This window comes from Schistocerca nitens, chromosome 5 (assembly GCF_023898315.1).
Source record: "Schistocerca nitens isolate TAMUIC-IGC-003100 chromosome 5, iqSchNite1.1, whole genome shotgun sequence".
NCBI classification, from domain to species: Eukaryota; Metazoa; Arthropoda; class Insecta; order Orthoptera; family Acrididae; genus Schistocerca; species Schistocerca nitens.
The window spans coordinates 602,485,921-602,504,054 of record NC_064618.1 but is presented as its reverse complement, the minus strand read 5'-3'; the positions used below and the strand labels follow the sequence as shown (position 1 = coordinate 602,504,054).

At 41.8% G+C, this 18,134-nt stretch overlaps 1 protein-coding gene and 1 non-coding gene across 3 annotated transcripts in view; one reads left to right on the top strand and one right to left on the bottom strand.

Moving 5' to 3' along the window:
- The window catches only part of LOC126260083 (PC-esterase domain-containing protein 1A-like), a 282,597-nt gene that overhangs the window by 247,618 nt on the left and 16,845 nt on the right, over positions 1–18,134 (top strand). For both annotated transcript variants that reach the window (XM_049957291.1, XM_049957292.1), the window contains one exon: positions 11,209–11,282. In XM_049957291.1, the coding sequence (XP_049813248.1) occupies positions 11,209–11,282 (74 nt within the window). The remainder of the gene's footprint in view (positions 1–11,208; positions 11,283–18,134) is intronic.
- On the bottom strand, positions 7,238–7,311 carry Trnas-cga (transfer RNA serine (anticodon CGA)). The gene has a single exon. It is a non-coding gene; the product is annotated as a tRNA-Ser (tRNA).

Below are 18,134 nucleotides of genomic sequence, written 5' to 3'. Positions count from 1 at the left end.
ATAGTAATGGAAAGTGTGTAGTGACACATCCCATTCCTTGAATGAGAGGTATAATGTCCTGCAGTACATGTCAGAGAAAAGATATTTTTGACTGAGAGTAGGGGAGAGTGGGGCAAGACGGGGTACTTAAGCACTTAACAATTTTTTATAGGCATACAAAATGCTCAATAAAAATACCAGATATTCCACCTTAAACTTCAGTATTTCTAGAGTTCATAAAAAAAGTTAGGACAAAAAAATGTTAGTATTTACTGTAAAAAAAAAAATGTTTTCAAGGTTTACCAAGTACCCCATATTGCCCTATAGTGAGGGCAAGATGGGGTACGTAGGTGGGGACAAGATGGGTTACCTCAATACTGTATAAGGCAAAGGTTATTAAATGATTCAGTGAACACAGGTTTACAAATTTATAAGAGATTTATTTTAATATCTAATGAAAATGCATTAAGTAAACATTATATTATGTTAAAGTTCAGTAACTACTAACTTTAAAATATTAACTTTAAACATTAACTTTAATTACTAAAGATAACTCCAATAACTAAATACAAATCATCTTTTTAACATTGTATTGCGAGGAAATTATATAAATAGGCTACTAACTTAAAAAAGTAATTGTAACATTAACTTCGATACCTAAAACAGTGTATGACAAAAAAAGTTATATTAGTTACTCAAAATATTAACTTCAATAATTCTTGTTAAGGGAGGATTAAGATGTTCAATCATTTTTACTTTAATCGCTTGTAGGTTTAGTTTATTGTTATTCAGTTATCATCGTCTTTCTGTAAGTAAAATTCACAGACATGATGTACCTTGGCATCCTCGTCCTCTTCTCCTGCACATGAACAATGAGCCCACTTTTTACAAGAGATGCATGACACCCATCCTTCTGTTGACTGTGAGTAGAAATAGCCACAATACAGGCATGCAGTGTCATCTCCTTCTGATGTGCTTTCTTCTTCATTTTTCCCCTTTTTTATCTTCTTTGCCAAGTTTGTCATTAGTTTTTTTTTTTTAATTTTTCCCACGTTTTCCTTTACAAACAAAGAGGGACTTTTTTAACATTCTTCTCAGTTGCACAATTTTCTTCTTGTTCCTTCTTTTTGCCAGGCTTAACTTTACTTGCACTCTCCAGAAGTTCTCTTTTGTAAGGGGAGCTAGTAACAACAACAGTTTTTCCTTTTTTGTGGCCTGTTTTTTGGATGTTTTTCTTTCCAATATGAGGGTTCGGGACAATTTGTTCAGGTGAAACAGTAAATGACCTCAATTAATTGGTGGTGTTCTCAGAAGTCTGCTTGTTTGTAGTGTTGTAATTGGGGTTATCATCATTCCAAAATGGGCACCCAGGGCTTAGGCCTACAGCAAACGCGTCTTGCTCTTTAGGACTGGCTTGGTTGACAGGACCATCACTTGTCTGTGGCATAACCTACTTATGTGAGCCAACTGAAGCCTCTCCTTGGTCATTATTGACAGTAATGTTAGTGGCCTCACTTGAAGCTAAAAGTGTGTCTGTAGTAAGGGAAGCTTCAAACATTGAAACTGGAAAGATGTTTGGTTCGAAAGGGCAAACTCCTGGCGTTTTTTTTTTAACCGTTTATGGCAGTTAACATGGTTGCAGCTCCGGGAGAAGTTTTGCCCAAAATCTGCAATCTGAAACATGGTAACGACTTTACCAGGATGTGATCTTAGCCAGTTGGTTAGCTCTTGATCATAGTACGTGCTGAGAGGCTTCATGAATGAAACATCTAGAGGCTGAAGCCTGTGAGTACAGTAGAGTGGAAAACAGAGGATGACCACACCATTATCCCTTGCTCTATCAATTATAGTCAGGCTCTGCATATAGGTTGAATGTCCATCCAACAGTAACAGCACGGGTTAAAAGCCATCGCTCTAGCTGCAGAGGTTTGCTCAGGTTTCATAAATGATAGACCTGGGTTTCTTAGCAAAAATCCCCTAAGCCAATCCTTGCCGGTGATTCTTTGGTCTGGTTAAAATTATGCTGCATGTTATTTCTCACAGCTAACTGGTATGCCATCCGCTTTACATCATTACCAGTCAAACCAAACAAACAGCTTTTGATATTATTTACATAAATAACTAATTCTTGTTCTTCTTCAGGGCAAAATACACTTTTGTATGGTCCCAGTTGATACTTTACAACAAAAGATTCACTTTTTTCAACTTCATTAGATTCTGATTTGAATTTTTTACCTTACATTCAAGCGTTGTTTGTGGCACCTGAAATGCCATTGCTGTTCGATAATAACTACTTCAGTGATAGCATTTTTCATAGCTTCTTTACTCCATGCACCTCTCTCTGTTTTCTGTTTTTATGTCCGAACCATTTTCTGGAAATGAAAAATATAATTAGATTTCTTGCATTATGTGTTATGTCATGTGGGGCACCCCATCTTGCCCTCCCAAGGTGTACCCTGTCTTGCCCCCAGGGATCATTGTTAGGTTAGGTTAATGTTATAGCACAAAGGATATATTCAATTAGTTATTGCCTGCGTTAATTTATTGCTAAAAAAAAGTGCTGTTTTCAGTAACAATTACTTCTCTTACCTTTTCACGTCTGAAAATGATGAAAAATTACATCAGCACAGACGAAAACACATTTTGATGTATACAATACAAATGGTTTGTTCAAAATGACTGCCAGCACTGTCAGGCACTCACATAGCAACAGCCTACTAGTTCAACTATTCGATGCTAGGTTGCGACATCTGCCGTGGCAGCACTTGCAAAAACCTCATCTTGCCCTCCACCCCATCTTCCCCCCGCTCTCCCCTACTCGATAAGTGGTGATCGCACCACTGTTTGGTGGTGTTTTAATTCATGTTGTTGTTATGGTCTTCAGTCCTGAGACTGGTTTGATGCAGCTCTCCATGCTACTCTATCCTGTGGTAACTTCTTCCTCTCCCAGTAACTACTGCAACCTACATCCTTCTGAATCTGGTAATTGTACTCATCCCTTGGTCTCCCTCTACGATTTTTACCCTCCACGCTGCCCTCCAGTACTAAATTGGTGATCCCTTGATGCCTCAGAATATGCCCTACCACCCGATCCCTTCTTCTAGTCAAGTTGTGCCACAAATTTCTCTTCTCTCCAGTTCTGTTCAATACCTCCCCATTAGTTATGTGATCTACCCATCTAATCTTCAGCATTCTTCTGTAGCACCACATTTCAAAAGCTTCTATTCTCTTCTTGTCCAAACTATTTATCGTCCATGTTTCACTTCCATACATAGCTACACTCCACACAAATACTTTCAGAAACAACTTCCTGACACTTAAATCTATACTCGATGTTAACAAATTTCTCTTCTTCAGAAACGCTTTCCTTTCCATTGCCAGTCTACATTTTATATCCTCCCTACTTCGACCATCATCAGTTATTTTGCTCCCCAAATAGCAAAACTCCTTTACTACTTTAAGTGTCTCATTTCCTAATCTAATTCCCTCAGCATCACCCGACTTAATTCAACTACATTCCATTATCCTTGTTTTGCTTTTGTTGATGTTCATCTTATATCCTCCTTTCAAGACACTGTCCATTCCGGTCAACTGCTCTTCCAAGTCCTTTGCTGTCTCTGACAGAATTACAATGTCATCGGCGAACCTCAAAGTTTTTATTTCTTCTCCATGGATTTTAATACCTATTCTGAATTTTTCTTGTTTCCTTTACTGCTTGCTCAATATACAGATTGAATAACATCGGGGGCAGGCTACAACCCTGTCTCACTCCCTTCCTAACTGCTGCTTCCCTTTCATGCCCCTCGACTCTTATAACTGCCATCTGGTTTCTGTACAAATTGTAAATAGCCTTTCGCTCCCTGTATTTTACCCCTGCCACCTTTAGAATTTGAAAGAGAGTATTCCAGTCAACATTGTCAAAAGCTTTCTCTAAGTCTACAAATGCTAGAAACATAGGTTTGCCTTTCCTTAATCTATTTTCTAAGATAAGTCATAGGGTCAGTATTGCCTCACGTGTTCCAACATTTTTACGGAATCCAAACTGATCTTCCCTGAGGTCGGCTTCTACCAGTTTTTCCATTCGTCTGTAAAGAATTTGCGTTAGTATTTTGCAGCTGATAGTTCGGTAATTTTCACATCTGTAAACACTTGCTTTCTTTGGGATTGGAATTATTATATTATTCTTGAAGTCTGACGGTATTTCGCCTGCCTCATACATCTGGTTCACCAGATGGTAGAGTTTTGTCAGGACTGGCTCTCCCAAGGCCGTCAGTAGTTCTAATGGAATGTTGTCTACTCCCGGGGCCTTGTTTCGACTCAGGTCTTCCAGCGCTTCGTCAAACTCTTCACGCAGTATCGTATCTCCCATTTCATCTTCATCTACATCCTCTTCCATTTCCATAATATTGTCCTCAAGTACATCGCCCTTGTATAGACCCTCTATATACTCCTTCCACCTTTCTGCTTTCCCTTCTATGCTTATAACTGGTTTCCATCTGAGCTCTTGATATTCATACAAGTGGCTCTCTTTTCTCCAAAGGTCTCTTTAATTTTCCTGTAGGCAGTATCTATCTTACCCCTAGTGAGATAAGCCTCTACATCCTTACATTTGTCCTCTAGCCATCCCTGCTTAGCCATTTTGCACTTCCTGTTGATCTCATTTTTGAGACTTTTGTATTCCTTTTTGCCTGCTTCATTTACTGTGTTTGTATATTTTCTCCTTTCATCAATTAAATTCAATATTTCTTCTGTTACCCAAGGATTTCTACTAGCCCTCGTCTTTTGACCTACTTGATCCTCTGCTGCCTTCACTACTTCATCCCCCAGAGCTACCCATTCTTCTTCTACTGTACTTCTTTTCCCCGTTCCTGTCAAATGTTCGCATATGCTCTCCCTGAAACTCTGTACAACCTCTGGTTCTTTCAGTTTATCCAGGTCCCATCTCCTTAAATTCCCACCTTTTTGCAGTTTCTTCAGTTTTAATCTACAGTTCATAACCAATAGATTGTGGTCAGAATCCACATCTGCCCCTGGAAATGTCTTACAATTTAAAACCTGGTTCCTAAATCTCTGTCTTACCATTATATAATCTATCTGATACCTTTTAGTATCTCCAGGATTCTTCCATGTATACAACCTTCTTTTATGATTCTTGAACCAAGTGTTAGCTATGATTAAGTTATGCTCTGTGCAAAATTCTACCAGACGGCTTCCTCTTTAATTTCTCTCCCCCAATCCATATTCACCCACTATGTTTCCTTCTCTCCCTTTTCCGACTGTCGAATTCCAGTCACCCATGACTATTTAATTTTCGTCTCCCTTCACCACCTGAATAATTTCTTTTATCTCATCATACATTTCATCAATTTCTTCATCACCTGCAGAGCTAGTTGGCATATAAACTTGTACTATTGTAGTAGGCATGGGTTTCGTGTCTATCTTGGCCACAATAATGCGTTCACTATGCTGTTTGTAGTAGCTTACCCGTACTCCTATTTTTTTTATTCATTATTAACCCTACTCCTGCATTACCCCTATTTGATTTTGTGTTGATAACCCTGTATTCACCTGACCAAATGTATTTTTCCTCCTGCCACCGAACTTCACTAATTCCCACTATATCCAACATTAACCTATCCATTTCCCTTTTTAAATTTTCTAACCTACCTGCCCGATTAAGGGATCTGACGTACGACGCTCTGATCCCTAGAACGCCAGTTTTCTTTCTCCTGATAACGACGTCCTCTTGAATAGTCCCCGCCCGGAGACCCGAATGGGTGACTATTTTACCTCCGGAATATTTTACCCAAGAGGACGCCATCATCATTTACCCATACAATAGAGGGACATGCCCTCGGGAAAAATTACAGCTGTTGTTTCCCCTTGCTTTCAGCCGTTCGCAGTACCAGCAGAGCAAGGCCGTTTTGGTTAGTGTTACAAGGCCAAATCAGTCAATCATCCAGACTGTTGCCCATGCAATTACTGAAAAGGCTGCTGTCCCTCTTCAGGAACCACATGTTTGTCTGGCATCTCAACAGGTACCCCTCCGTTGTGGTTGCACCTATGGTACGGCCATCTGTATCGCTGAGGCACGCAAGCCTCCCCACCAACGGCAAGGTCCATGGTTCATGGTTCTGGTGACTGTACAGAAGTGGGTAGCAGTCAGACTACCCTACCTGCTGAGGTGGAGATGGAGTTCCATGGAGCAGGCAGTGTGGAGGAAAGAGCTCCATGAAATCTAAAAATGCAAAGTTTCAAAGATAATAAATGTATTGTAATGGCTAATTATCAAGTTCAAAATCAGATCTGTTAGTACATAGTACAGTGAGGCAGTATATGAGTTGGTAGTTTTATCATGTATTGAGTTGTAATTTTGAAGATAATATGAGACGGTGAACTGAAGCCCACTTCCTATTACGTGGTGGAGTGAATGAGAATGAGAAGCTAATTTTTGGCAGCTTTATATGCAGCGTGTAAGGAGGCGAAGTCTGAGCCAAGTTGGAGGAAGAAGGCACCTAGATTCAGGGCACAGACTAGCTGGACCCTGATTAATAATGCTTAACAGCAACCAAATATTCAGTAAACAACATTTATTGAATAAAAGGAGTATTCAGGTGACAACTTGTTTAAGTGTATCCCAACCCAGTCTGAAATACTTAAAGTGTTAATTTGCTTGTCTTAGACTAGGTTTGCTCCGACATATCTCCAACGAATACTTTGTGTATTTTACGATGACAATGGTTTTTTGGAATAAACCTTGTTCATTCAAAATTTGAAATACTCTTTATGATCAGCTGCATCAAAACTTCTGAAAAATCAACAAATGTACACAGTAGATTTCTTTTGCCACAGATCACTTAATGCATTAAGATTTTTTTTTTTTTTTTTGCTGTTCAGAAGTTTCTCTAACAATATATGTTTGATCTAAATCCTGCTTGCTATTCACAAAGTTTTGTTGGGCCAAAGTTGTTGTGTTCTGTCAAGATGATGATATCATAAAAATGTTGATGTGATTTTAAAAAGTCATGATCCTCTATAGCCATTACATCAGTTCAGGCTCTCTTTCTGTGTGAATTATTGTTATTTTCCCATTATGGTGTGTGTTCTGTTTTCCAAGTAGAATTAAAAAAAAATGTACTGTTTTTCTTAACTGAGGTTGGTGTGGATGGATTTACAGTAGAAATGCTTAAATTAGTCAGGCATGGCCCTTTGTTAATAAGTCTTTTGGTTTGAAACTTCCTGGCAGATTAAAACTGTGTGCACCGACCGAGACTCGAACTCGGGACCTTTGCCTTTCGCGGGCAAGTGCTCTACCATCTGAGCTACCGAAGCACAACTCACGCCCGGTCTCACAGCTTTACTTCTGCCAGTATCTCGTCTCCTACCTTCCAATCTTTACAGAAGCTCTCCTGCAAGGAGGAGAGCTTCTGTAAAGTTTGGAAGGTAGGAGACGAGATACTGGCAGAAGTAAAGCTGTGACTGCTTCACAGCCTGTGCCATATGAATTCTTCCCACCAATACCAGCTTTTCTGAACTGTGCAGGTGGGATCAGAACCCAGTTTCCTAGAACTAGAGGATTTATGATGGAGAGACACTGGCCAACTTACTGCTTGCTTCAGGTTAGATGCAACTTGTATATAGGTAAAGGGGCCCCTTAGGGGCATGGTGGCAAAGGAGGGGAAGAAATCCAGTGTGCACTCCCTGTGCATTCCGGGTGGAGTCATTCCTGATGTGGAAAGGGTCCTTCCGGATGCCATGAAGAGCACAGGGTGCAGCCAGCTGCAGGTGGTGGCACATGTCGGCACTAATGACGTGTGTCGCTTTGGATCTGAGGAAATTCTCTCTGGATTCCAGCGGCTATCTGATTTGGTGAAGGCTGCCGGTCTTGCTTACGAGATGAAGGCAGAGCTCACCATCTGCAGCATCGTTGACAGAACCGACTGCGGACCTTTGGTGCAGAGCCGGGTGGAGGGTCTGAATCACAGGCTCTGACGGTTTTGCGACCGTGTTGGCTGCAGATTCTTGCGCCATAGGGTGGTGGGGTTTCGGGTTCCGCTGAATGGGTCAGGAGTTCACTACACTCAGCTGGCGGCTACACGGGTAGCGGAGGCTGTGTGGCGTGGACTGGGCGGTTTTTTTAGGTTAGAAGGCCTTGGGAAAGTACGGGGTGGGCTGCAATCTCAAAGGGTGCATGGCAAATACAGGACGTGCTTGGATCAACAAACAGTCGGAATTGTAGTTGTAAATTGTTGTAGTTGTGCTGGGAAAGTCCCTGAGCTTCAAGCGCTAATAGAAAGCACAGAAGCTAAAATCGTTATAGGTACAGAAAGCTGGCTAAAGCCTGAAATAAGTTCTGCAGAAATTTTTACGAAGTCTCAGACGGTGTTCAGGAAAGATAGATTAGGCAGAATTGGTGGTGGAGTGTTTGTGTCTGTCAGTAGTGGTTTATCTTGTAGTGAAGTCGAAGTAGATACTCCGTGCGAATTGGTATGGGTGGAGGTTATGCTTAACAGCCGAACTAAGTTAATAATTGGCTCATTCTACCGACCCCCAGACTCCGATGATATAGTTGCTGAACAGTTCAGAGAAAATGTGAGTCTCATAACAAATAAATACCCGATTCATACGGTTATAGTTGGTGGGGACTTCAACCTTCCCTCGATATGTTGGCAAAAATACTTGTTCAAAACCGGTGGTAGGCAGAAAACATCTTCCGAGATTGTCCTAAATGCTTTCTCCGAAAATTATTTCAAGCAGTTAGTCCACGAACCCACGCGAATTGTAAATGGTTGCAAAAACACACTTGACCTCTTAGCCACAAACAATCCAGAGCTGATAGAGAGCATCATGACTGATACAGGGATTAGTGATCACAAGGTCGTTGTAGCTAGGCTCAATACCGTTTCTTCCAAATCCACCAGAAACAAACGCAAAATAATTTTATTTAAAAAAGCGGATAAAGTGTCACTAGAAGCCTTCTTAAGAGACAATCTACATTCCTTCCGAACTGACTATGCAAATGTAGACGAGATGTGGCTCAAATTCAAAGATATAGTAGCAACAGCAATTGAGAGATTCATACCTCATAAATTGGTAAGAGATGGAACTGATCCCCTGTGGTACACAAAACAGGTCCGAACTCTGTTGCAGAGGCAACGGAAAAAGCATGCGAAGTTCAGAAGAACGCGAAATCCCGAAGATTGGCTAAAATTTACAGACGCGCGAAATTTGGCACGTACTTCAATGTGAGATGCCTTTAATAGGTTCCACAACGAAACATTGTCTCGAAATTTGGTAGAAAATCCGAAGAAATTCTGGTCGTATGTAAAGTACACAAGCGGCAAGACGCAGTCAATACCTTCGCTGCGCAGTGCCGATGGTACTGTTACCGATGGCTGTGCCACTAAAGCGGAGTTATTGAACGCAGCTTTTCGAAATTCCTTCACCAGGGAAGATGAATGGAATATTCCAGAATTTGAAACACGAACAGCTGCTAGCATGAGTTTCTTAGAAGTAGATACCTTAGGGGTTGCGAAGCAACTCAAATCGCTTGATACGGGCAAGTCTTCAGGTCCAAATTGTATACCGATTAGGTTCCTTTCAGATTACGCTGATACAATAGCTTCCTACTTAGCACTCATATACAACCGCTCGCTCACCGATAGATCTGTACCTACAGTCTGGAAAATTGCGCAGGTCGCACCAGTGTTTAAGAAGGGTAGTAGGAGTAATCCATCGAACTACAGACCTATATCATTGACGTCGGTTTGCAGTAGGGTTTTGGAGCATATACTGTATTCAAACATTATGAATCACCTCGAAGGGAACGATCTATTGATACGTAATCAGCATGGTTTCAGAAAACATCGTTCTTGTGCAACGCAGCTAGCTCTTTATTCGCACGAAGTAATGGCCGCTATCGACAGGGGATCTCAAGTTGATTCCGTATTTCTAGATTTCCGGAAAGCTTTTGACACCGTTCCTCACAAGCGACTTCTAATCAAGCTGCGGGCCTATGGGGTATCGTCTCAGTTGTGCGACTGGATTCGTGATTTCCTGTCAGGAAGGTCGCAGTTCGTAGTAATAGATGGCAAATCATCGAGTAAAACTGAAGTGATATCAGGTGTTCCCCAGGGAAGCGTCCTGGGACCTCTGCTGTTCCTGATCTATATAAATGACCTGGGTGACAATCTGAGCAGTTCTCTTAGGTTGTTCGCAGATGATGCTGTAATTTACCGTCTAGTAAGGTCATCCGAAGACCAGTATCAGTTGCAAAGCGATTTAGAAAAGATTGCTGCATGGTGTGGCAGGTGGCAGTTGACGCTAAATAACGAAAAGTATGGGGTGATCCACATGAGTTCCAAGAGAAATCTGTTGGAATTCGATTACTCGATAAGTAGTACAATTCTCAAGGCTGTCAATTCAACTAAGTACCTGGGTGTTAAAATTACGAACAACTTCAGTTGGAAAGACCACATAGATAATATTGTGGGGAAGGCGAGCCAAAGGTTGCGTTTCATTGGCAGGACACTTAGAAGATGCAACAAGTCCACTAAAGAGACAGCTTACACTACACTCGTTTGTCCTCTGTTAGAATATTGCTGCGCGGTGTGGGATCCTTACCAGGTGGGATTGACGGAGGACATCGAAAGGGTGCAAAAAAGGGCAGCTCGTTTTGTATTATCATGTAGTAGGGGAGAGTGTGTGGCAGATATGATACGCTAATTGGGATGGAAGTCATTACAGCAAAGACGTTTTTCGTTGCGGCGAGATCTATTTACGAAATTTCAGTCACCAACTTTCTCTTCCGAATGCGAAAATATTTTTTTGAGCCCAACCTACATAGGTAGGAATGATCATCAAAATAAAATAATAGAAATCAGAGCTCGAATAGAAAGATTTAGGTGTTCGTTTTTCCCGCGCGCTGTTCGGGAGTGGAATGGTAGAGAGATAGTATGATTGTGGTTCGATGAACCCTCTGCCAAGCACTTAAATGTGAACTGCAGAGTAGTCATGTAGATGTAGATGTAGATGTAGAAGCCATAATGTGGTTCTTCCACCTTCCTTGCAACTGAGATGGTGTTGTTGTTGTTATTATTATTATTATTATTATTATTATTATTATTATTATCATCATCATCAATGTTTTTGTACAGATGTAGTTACTTTGCAATTACTTTAAAATAATGCATGTTTTATTTGACAAATCATGATGTTTGAATGTTCCAGGCGAGCGCCAGATGGTGTACATTGGACACCAATACCAGTGCGACATGTAACAAATTTGATTTTGACTCACATAGGTAAGTAATTTGCATGGTCAGTCCTCTCTCTCTCTCTCTCTCTCTCTCTCTCTCTCTCACACACACACACACACACACACCAACACCAACACCAACACCCGTGCGCATTATGTGGACTTAGGTCACGCATCAGATGAGTGTTATCAACTTCCATCACCAACTTAAGATTGCTATCAAACCTCAAATGATATTAATTCATGAATATATTAATTTTTATTTGGCCTACTAATTGTTATTGATCTCAGCCCATACATCAGTACCAGAATGAGATGTAGTTTGTACTATTTGTTCTTGGAAATGTTCTTTGAAATATTCGTGATTTGATTTGGAAAAATAAAATATTCAATTTTATTTTGAACAGATGATTCATAGCTGTTAAGTATGTCATGTCTTCAATGAAATACTACCAGTTTGTCATACAGGTAATTCACAGGCATTAAGAAAGATATTAATTATAGTTTTCCATGATAAAGTTATCAGGAAGGCAAAAAGTATGTGGTATGCAGATAGAATAGCTAAGTCTCAGGATAAAATTAAAACCATATGGTCAGTCATAAAGGAAGTGGCTGGTCTGCAGAGACAGGTCGAGGATATAGAATCATTGTGTAGTGGGAATGTCCGTGTTACTGAAAAGTCGGATATATGTACAGTATTTAATAATCACTTTCTGAATATAGCAGGTGAACTAAATAGAAACCTAGTCCCATCAGGGAATCATATAGCGCTCGTAGAAAAAAGTGTTCCGAGACTGTTACCTGAAATGCTCCTCCATGATACTGACAAGAGGGAGATTGAGTTAATAATTAAATCACTAAAGACCAAGAACTCCCATGGATATGACGGGGTATCTAGCAGAATACTGAAGTATTGTTCCATGTATGTTAGCCCAATACTTAGCCATATCTTTAACTTTTCCTTTAGGAGTGGTCGGTTTCCTGACCGATTAAAGTACTCGGTAGTGAAGCCACTTTATAAAAAGGGAGACAGGGATAATGTTGATAATTATAGACCTATTTCTATGCCATCGGTGTTTGCTAAAGTTATCGAGAGGGTTGTATATACAAGGTTACTGGAGCATTTAAATTCACATAATTTGCTGTCAAATGTACAGTTTGGTTTTAGAAATGGCTTAACAACTGAAAATGCTATCGTCTCTTTTCTCTGTGAGGTTTTGGACGGATTAAATAAAATGTTGCACGTTAGGTGTTTTCTTTGATTTAACGAAGGCTTTTGACTGTGTTGACCACAAAATATTACTGCAGAAGTTGGACCATTATGGAGTAAGGGGAGTAGCTTACAATTGGTTCACCTCTTACTTTAAGAACAGAAAGCAGAAGGTAATTATCTGCAATATTGAGAGTGGTAGTGATGTTCAGTCCCAATGGGGCACTGTTAAGTGGGGCGTTCCCCAAGGGTCGGTGCTGGGGTCACTGCTGTTTCTTATTTATATAAATGATATGCCTTCTAGTATTACAGGTGATTCAAAAATATTTCTGTTTGCTGATGACACCAGCTTGGTAGTGAAGGATCTTGTGTGTAATATTGAAACATTATCAAATAATGTAGTTCATGAAATAAGTTCGTGGCTTGTGGAAAATAATGTGATGCTAAATCACAGTAAGACTCAGTTTTTACAGTTTCTAACTCACAATTCAACAAGAATTGATATTTTAATCAGACAGAATGGGCATGTTATAAGCGAGACAGAACAGTTCAAGTTCCTAGGCGTACGGATAGATAATAAGCTGTTGTGGAAAGCCCATGTTCAGGATCTTGTTCAGAAACTAAATGCCGCTTTATTTACCATTAGAACAGTATCTGAAATAAGTGACATTTCAACACGAAAAGTAGTCTACTTCGCATATTTTCATACGCTTATGTCATATGGTATTATTTTTTTGGGTAATTCTGCTGATTCAAAAAGGGTATTTTTGGCTCAAAAACGGGCTGTTCGAGCTATGTGTGGTGTAAGTTCGAGAACCTCTTGTCGACCCCTATTCAATAGTCTGGGAATTCTGACATTGCCCTCACAGTATATATTTTCTTTAATGTTGTTTGCTGTTAGCAATATTAGCTTATTCCCAAGAGTTAGCAGCTTTCACTCAGTTAATACTAGTCAGAAATCAAATCTGCATGTGGAATGCACTTCCTTGACTCTTGTGCAGAAAGGAGTGCAGTATTCTGCTGCATCCATTTTCAATAAGCTACCACAAGAACTCAAAAATATTAGCAGTAGCCCAAACGCTTTTAAGTCTAATCTGAAGAGTTTCCTCATGGCTCACTCCTTCTATTCTGTCGAGGAGCTCCTGGAAGAGCTAAAAAATTAATCAAATTCCAGTGTTACATTCTTGATTTTCTTTATTTAAACTAACGACGTGTCACCTGAATATGTTTCTTATATTTCATTTTATCTGTTTCTACAATCGTGTTATAATTTCATGTATTGACTCGTTCCATGACCGTGGAGACTTCTCCTTAATGTGGTCCCACGGAACAATAAATAAATAAATAAATAAAAAAAATAATGTATCAGTAACTCCAAATCCAAAAGCAGGATCATCAGTGAAATACAAAAATTACCACTAAAAGAAATTTTATTATGAACTCCAGCATACAGCCAGAATAGAACTGGAATCCTGGATTGAGACAGATACTGGTGGTTGAGTTTCAACTGGTGACCCGCACTGTGCCACCCTGCAGGACCGCAGCAAGTGGCATTCTCCTGGACAAACAGCAACCACTGCTTCGTAGGAGCTGATTACAGCATCCTGGAGCTAGATGTTGTCAGTGGTCGTCTGTATGTCAGTGCTGGCTGATCTTGCTGTCTGGTCATGTTATTATATCCTCTTCACTATGGTAAGTGTTGATGAAGGTAGCCCAGCTTTTCAAAGCTTTGCGATAGTTAAGTAGGTCTTCAGTTTCCTAGAACCTCCCATTGTCCATCTGCACCACTGGTCTGTAGTAAGGCTTCATACAGAGGATATGAATGATGTCCTGTTGCTTTTGTTTAGTTGATGAAGGGTCTTAATTTTTGACTTCATATGCGATGTCCAACAAGCTACAAAGGAGCACTTCTAATAATCCCAGTTTCCGCACAGGCATAAAAATCAATACCCACTCTCCAGGGCTGTATCTCACTGGTATTACAGTACTCCTTCTTTCTCTTGATGGTCCAGGTTCCGTATGTGAGCCAGCCGCCTTGCTTCTTCTGTCCTGGTGTCACATTGTCATCCTGAGTATTGCCCAGTTGAAACGGAAATAGTGTATCCATGATCATTTTATTCTCGCGACAATGGAGCAGAAAGAACAGTGCGAAACAGGTAGTGTCTTGATTTGCAGTGTTGTCTGCAAATGCCACGATGGCCAGTATTGCATTCCAGTCTTGCTGCTCAAAATAAACATATGTCAAGAGCATGTGTGCCAAAGTTGTATTAACGCATTCTGAGGGACCACCCATCTGCAGTGGTAAACAGTTGTTTTCCAGTTGTTTTCCTGTGGGGATACCACAGTGTGAAATTACTGCAGATCAAGGATCCTTGCAATTTACAGAGCTTTGGCAGTCACCATAGCTTTGGCAGTCACCACAGCTATGGCAACTGTGTAGCGGGCAACATAGTCAGTGCAGACTATTATTCTTTGATTCCTATTCCTTCAACTTCGGGTACCTCCACAAGAGGTTGGTACCAATTTGGTGGAATGGCATTGCTGCAGGTGGGATTAGTATCAGATGCCTCAGAGGTAATTGCGGCGTGTGCTTCAATTGTAGGCTTTTCTTACAGTGGCCCATATTGTGTCTAATGGATCGGTAGAAATCGGGCCTGTGATACCTGCATCTGATTCTGCCTAGAGTCATAAAGAATCCTAGATGACCAGATGTTGGAGCATTGTGGAAATGCTTCTGGGTAGCGGGCTGTAGGTAAGCTGTGAAGTTGAGCAACCATTTTTTGCCCTATTCAATCATACACTCCTGGAAATGGAAAAAAGAACACATTGACACCGGTGTGTCAGACCCACCATACTTGCTCCGGACACTGCGAGAGGGCTGTACAAGCAATGATCACACGCACGGCACAGCGGACACACCAGGAACCGCGGTGTTGGCCGTCGAATGGCGCTAGCTGCGCAGCATTTGTGCACCGCCACCGTCAGTGTCAGCCAGTTTGCCGTGGCATACGGAGCTCCATCGCAGTCTTTAACACTGGTAGCATGCCGCGACAGCGTGGACGTGAACCGTATGTGCAGTTGACGGACTTTGAGCGAGGGCGTATAGTGGGCATGCGGGAGGCCGGGTGGACGTACCGCCGAATTGCTCAACACGTGTGGCGTGAGGTCTCCACAGTACATCAATGTTGTCGCCAGTGGTCGGCGGAAGGTGCACGTGCCCGTCGACCTGGGATCGGACCGCAGCGACGCACGGATGCACGCCAAGACCGTAGGATCCTACGCAGTGCCGTAGGGGACCGCACCGCCACTTCCCAGCAAATTAGGGACACTGTTGCTCCTGGGGTATCGGCGAGGACCATTCGCAACCGTCTCCATGAAGCTGGGCTACGGTCCCGCACACCGTTAGGCCGTCTTCCGCTCACGCCCCAACATCGTGCAGCCCGCCTCCAGTGGTGTCGCGACAGGCGTGAATGGAGGGACGAATGGAGACGTGTCGTCTTCAGCGATGAGAGTCGCTTCTGCCTTGGTGCCAATGATGGTCGTATGCGTGTTTGGCGCCGTGCAGGTGAGCGCCACAATCAGGACTGCATACGACCGAGGCACACAGGGCCAACACCGGCATCATGGTGTGGGGAGTGATCTCCTACACTGGCCGTACACCACTGGTGATCGTCGAGGGGACACTGAATAGTGCACGGTACGTCTAAACCGTCATCGAACCCATCGTTCTACCATTCCTAGACCGGCAAGGGAACTTGCTGTTCCAACAGGACAATGCACGTCCGCATGTATCCCGTGCCACCCAACGTGCTCTAGAAGGTGTAAGTCAACTACCCTGGCCAGCAAGATCTCCGGATCTGTCCCCCATTGAGCATGTTTGGGACTGGATGAAGCGTCGTCTCACGCGGTCTGCACGTCCAGCATGAACGCTGGTCCAACTGAGGCGCCAGGTGGAAATGGCATGGCAAGCCGTTCCACAGGACTACATCCAGCATCTCTACGATCGTCTCCATGGGAGAATAGCAGCCTGCATTGCTGCGAAAGGTGGATATACACTGTACTAGTGCCGACATTGTGCATGCTCTGTTGCCTGTGTCTATGTGCCTGTGGTTCTGTCAGTGTGATCATGTGATGTATCTGACCCCAGGAATGTGTCAATAAAGTTTCCCCTTCCTGGGACAATGAATTCACGGTGTTCTTATTTCAATTTCCAGGAGTGTAGTTCGTCCTAAACATTGTTCCGTTTATTAATTGAAATCCTCCTTTGATCAGTTCCTCCTCCTTGAATGTTCCTGTGATTTTTAGCAGTGCTGAATCTTCCTCTTTTCAGCAGCCATGTCATTTAATGCAACAAAGATGGAGATTTCATCCATACTTCTGTGTTCCACCAGAGGATTCCTTGAAAGGCAGCCAGTGTCCTAGTGTTTTCATCCACTTTTGCATGCCACTGTAACATTGTACTTGTGAAGCTTTAGTGCCGGTCTCTCCAGTAAACCCGATGGCTCCTTTAGGCTAGTATGCAAGTGTAGAGATTCACAGTCAATCACCCTGGTGAATGGTTTACCAAATAAACACGGCCAGAACATTTTGGTAGTCCAAATAACTGCAAAACCCCCTCTCTCTGTTGTAGAGCATTATATCTCTGGAACCTTAGGTTGTCACCTTTTCAGCACTTTCCTAAATTTGCATTGAAATGCATATATCCAATGACAACAAATGATTAAATGAAGTTCTGTCTTGGCATTTTTGTCATACAATGCTAGGACCAAAGGAGGACAAGGGAATCTGTGTTACACCCCATTCCAGGAAAGTTTGACATCTCCCTGCAGTAGTTCCTGCAAAGAACATGCCTTTATACAGAAGTCCTTTATGAATCACCAGTGGTATGAGAACATTCCGAGAAAATTTCCCACTTTGTAACTGTGCTGAGAATCAGAAGGTCTGTTGCTGCTCTTATTTTTTTCTGAACCACATCGGACTCCACCGCCATTCACAAAAAATGTGAAGATTTTTATTTTTTGGGCTGTTTAGAGGCAAGTTTCCAGATTGAGGTGGAGGTCTGCAATCTCACCATATGCAGTTTTCCAGTGGGTTGGATGATGTTCAAATATTTTTTATAAAAATGACAATGTCATCCAGATAGCAAAGACACACCATCCATTTAAGATGTCGAAGAAGGTTGTCTGTCATATGTTTGAAGATGACTGGAATATTACGCAGTTGAAATGATATAAACAAACTTACAGAATCCTTCAGGAGTTACAAAGGCAGTCTCTTCCTAGTCAGCCTTGTCAAACTTGATTGCCAGTAGCTTGTCTTCATGTCCATAACTAACAAATACTTTGCTGCTTCCAAACAGTCAAGGGTGTTGTTGGTGGGTAGACATCTTTCTTTGTAATGTTGTTCAGTTGTCTGTAGTCTACACAGAAATGCACTGTGCCGTTCTTCTTCACAAGGCTCACAAGAGAGGACCAAGGAATCTCTGAAGATTCAGTGTTATCAACTTGAAGCATCTTTTCCATTTCCTCTCATATTATCCATTTTTCAGCTAGTGAGAGTTCTTGAGAACACTGGCTGACTGGTAAATGATCCCCAGTGTTGGTATGGTATTTTTACCATGGACCACTTGGTTTGCCTTTTCTCCTCTCAGATTTTGAAAGCATCTGAAAAGACTGCCACTCACCGATG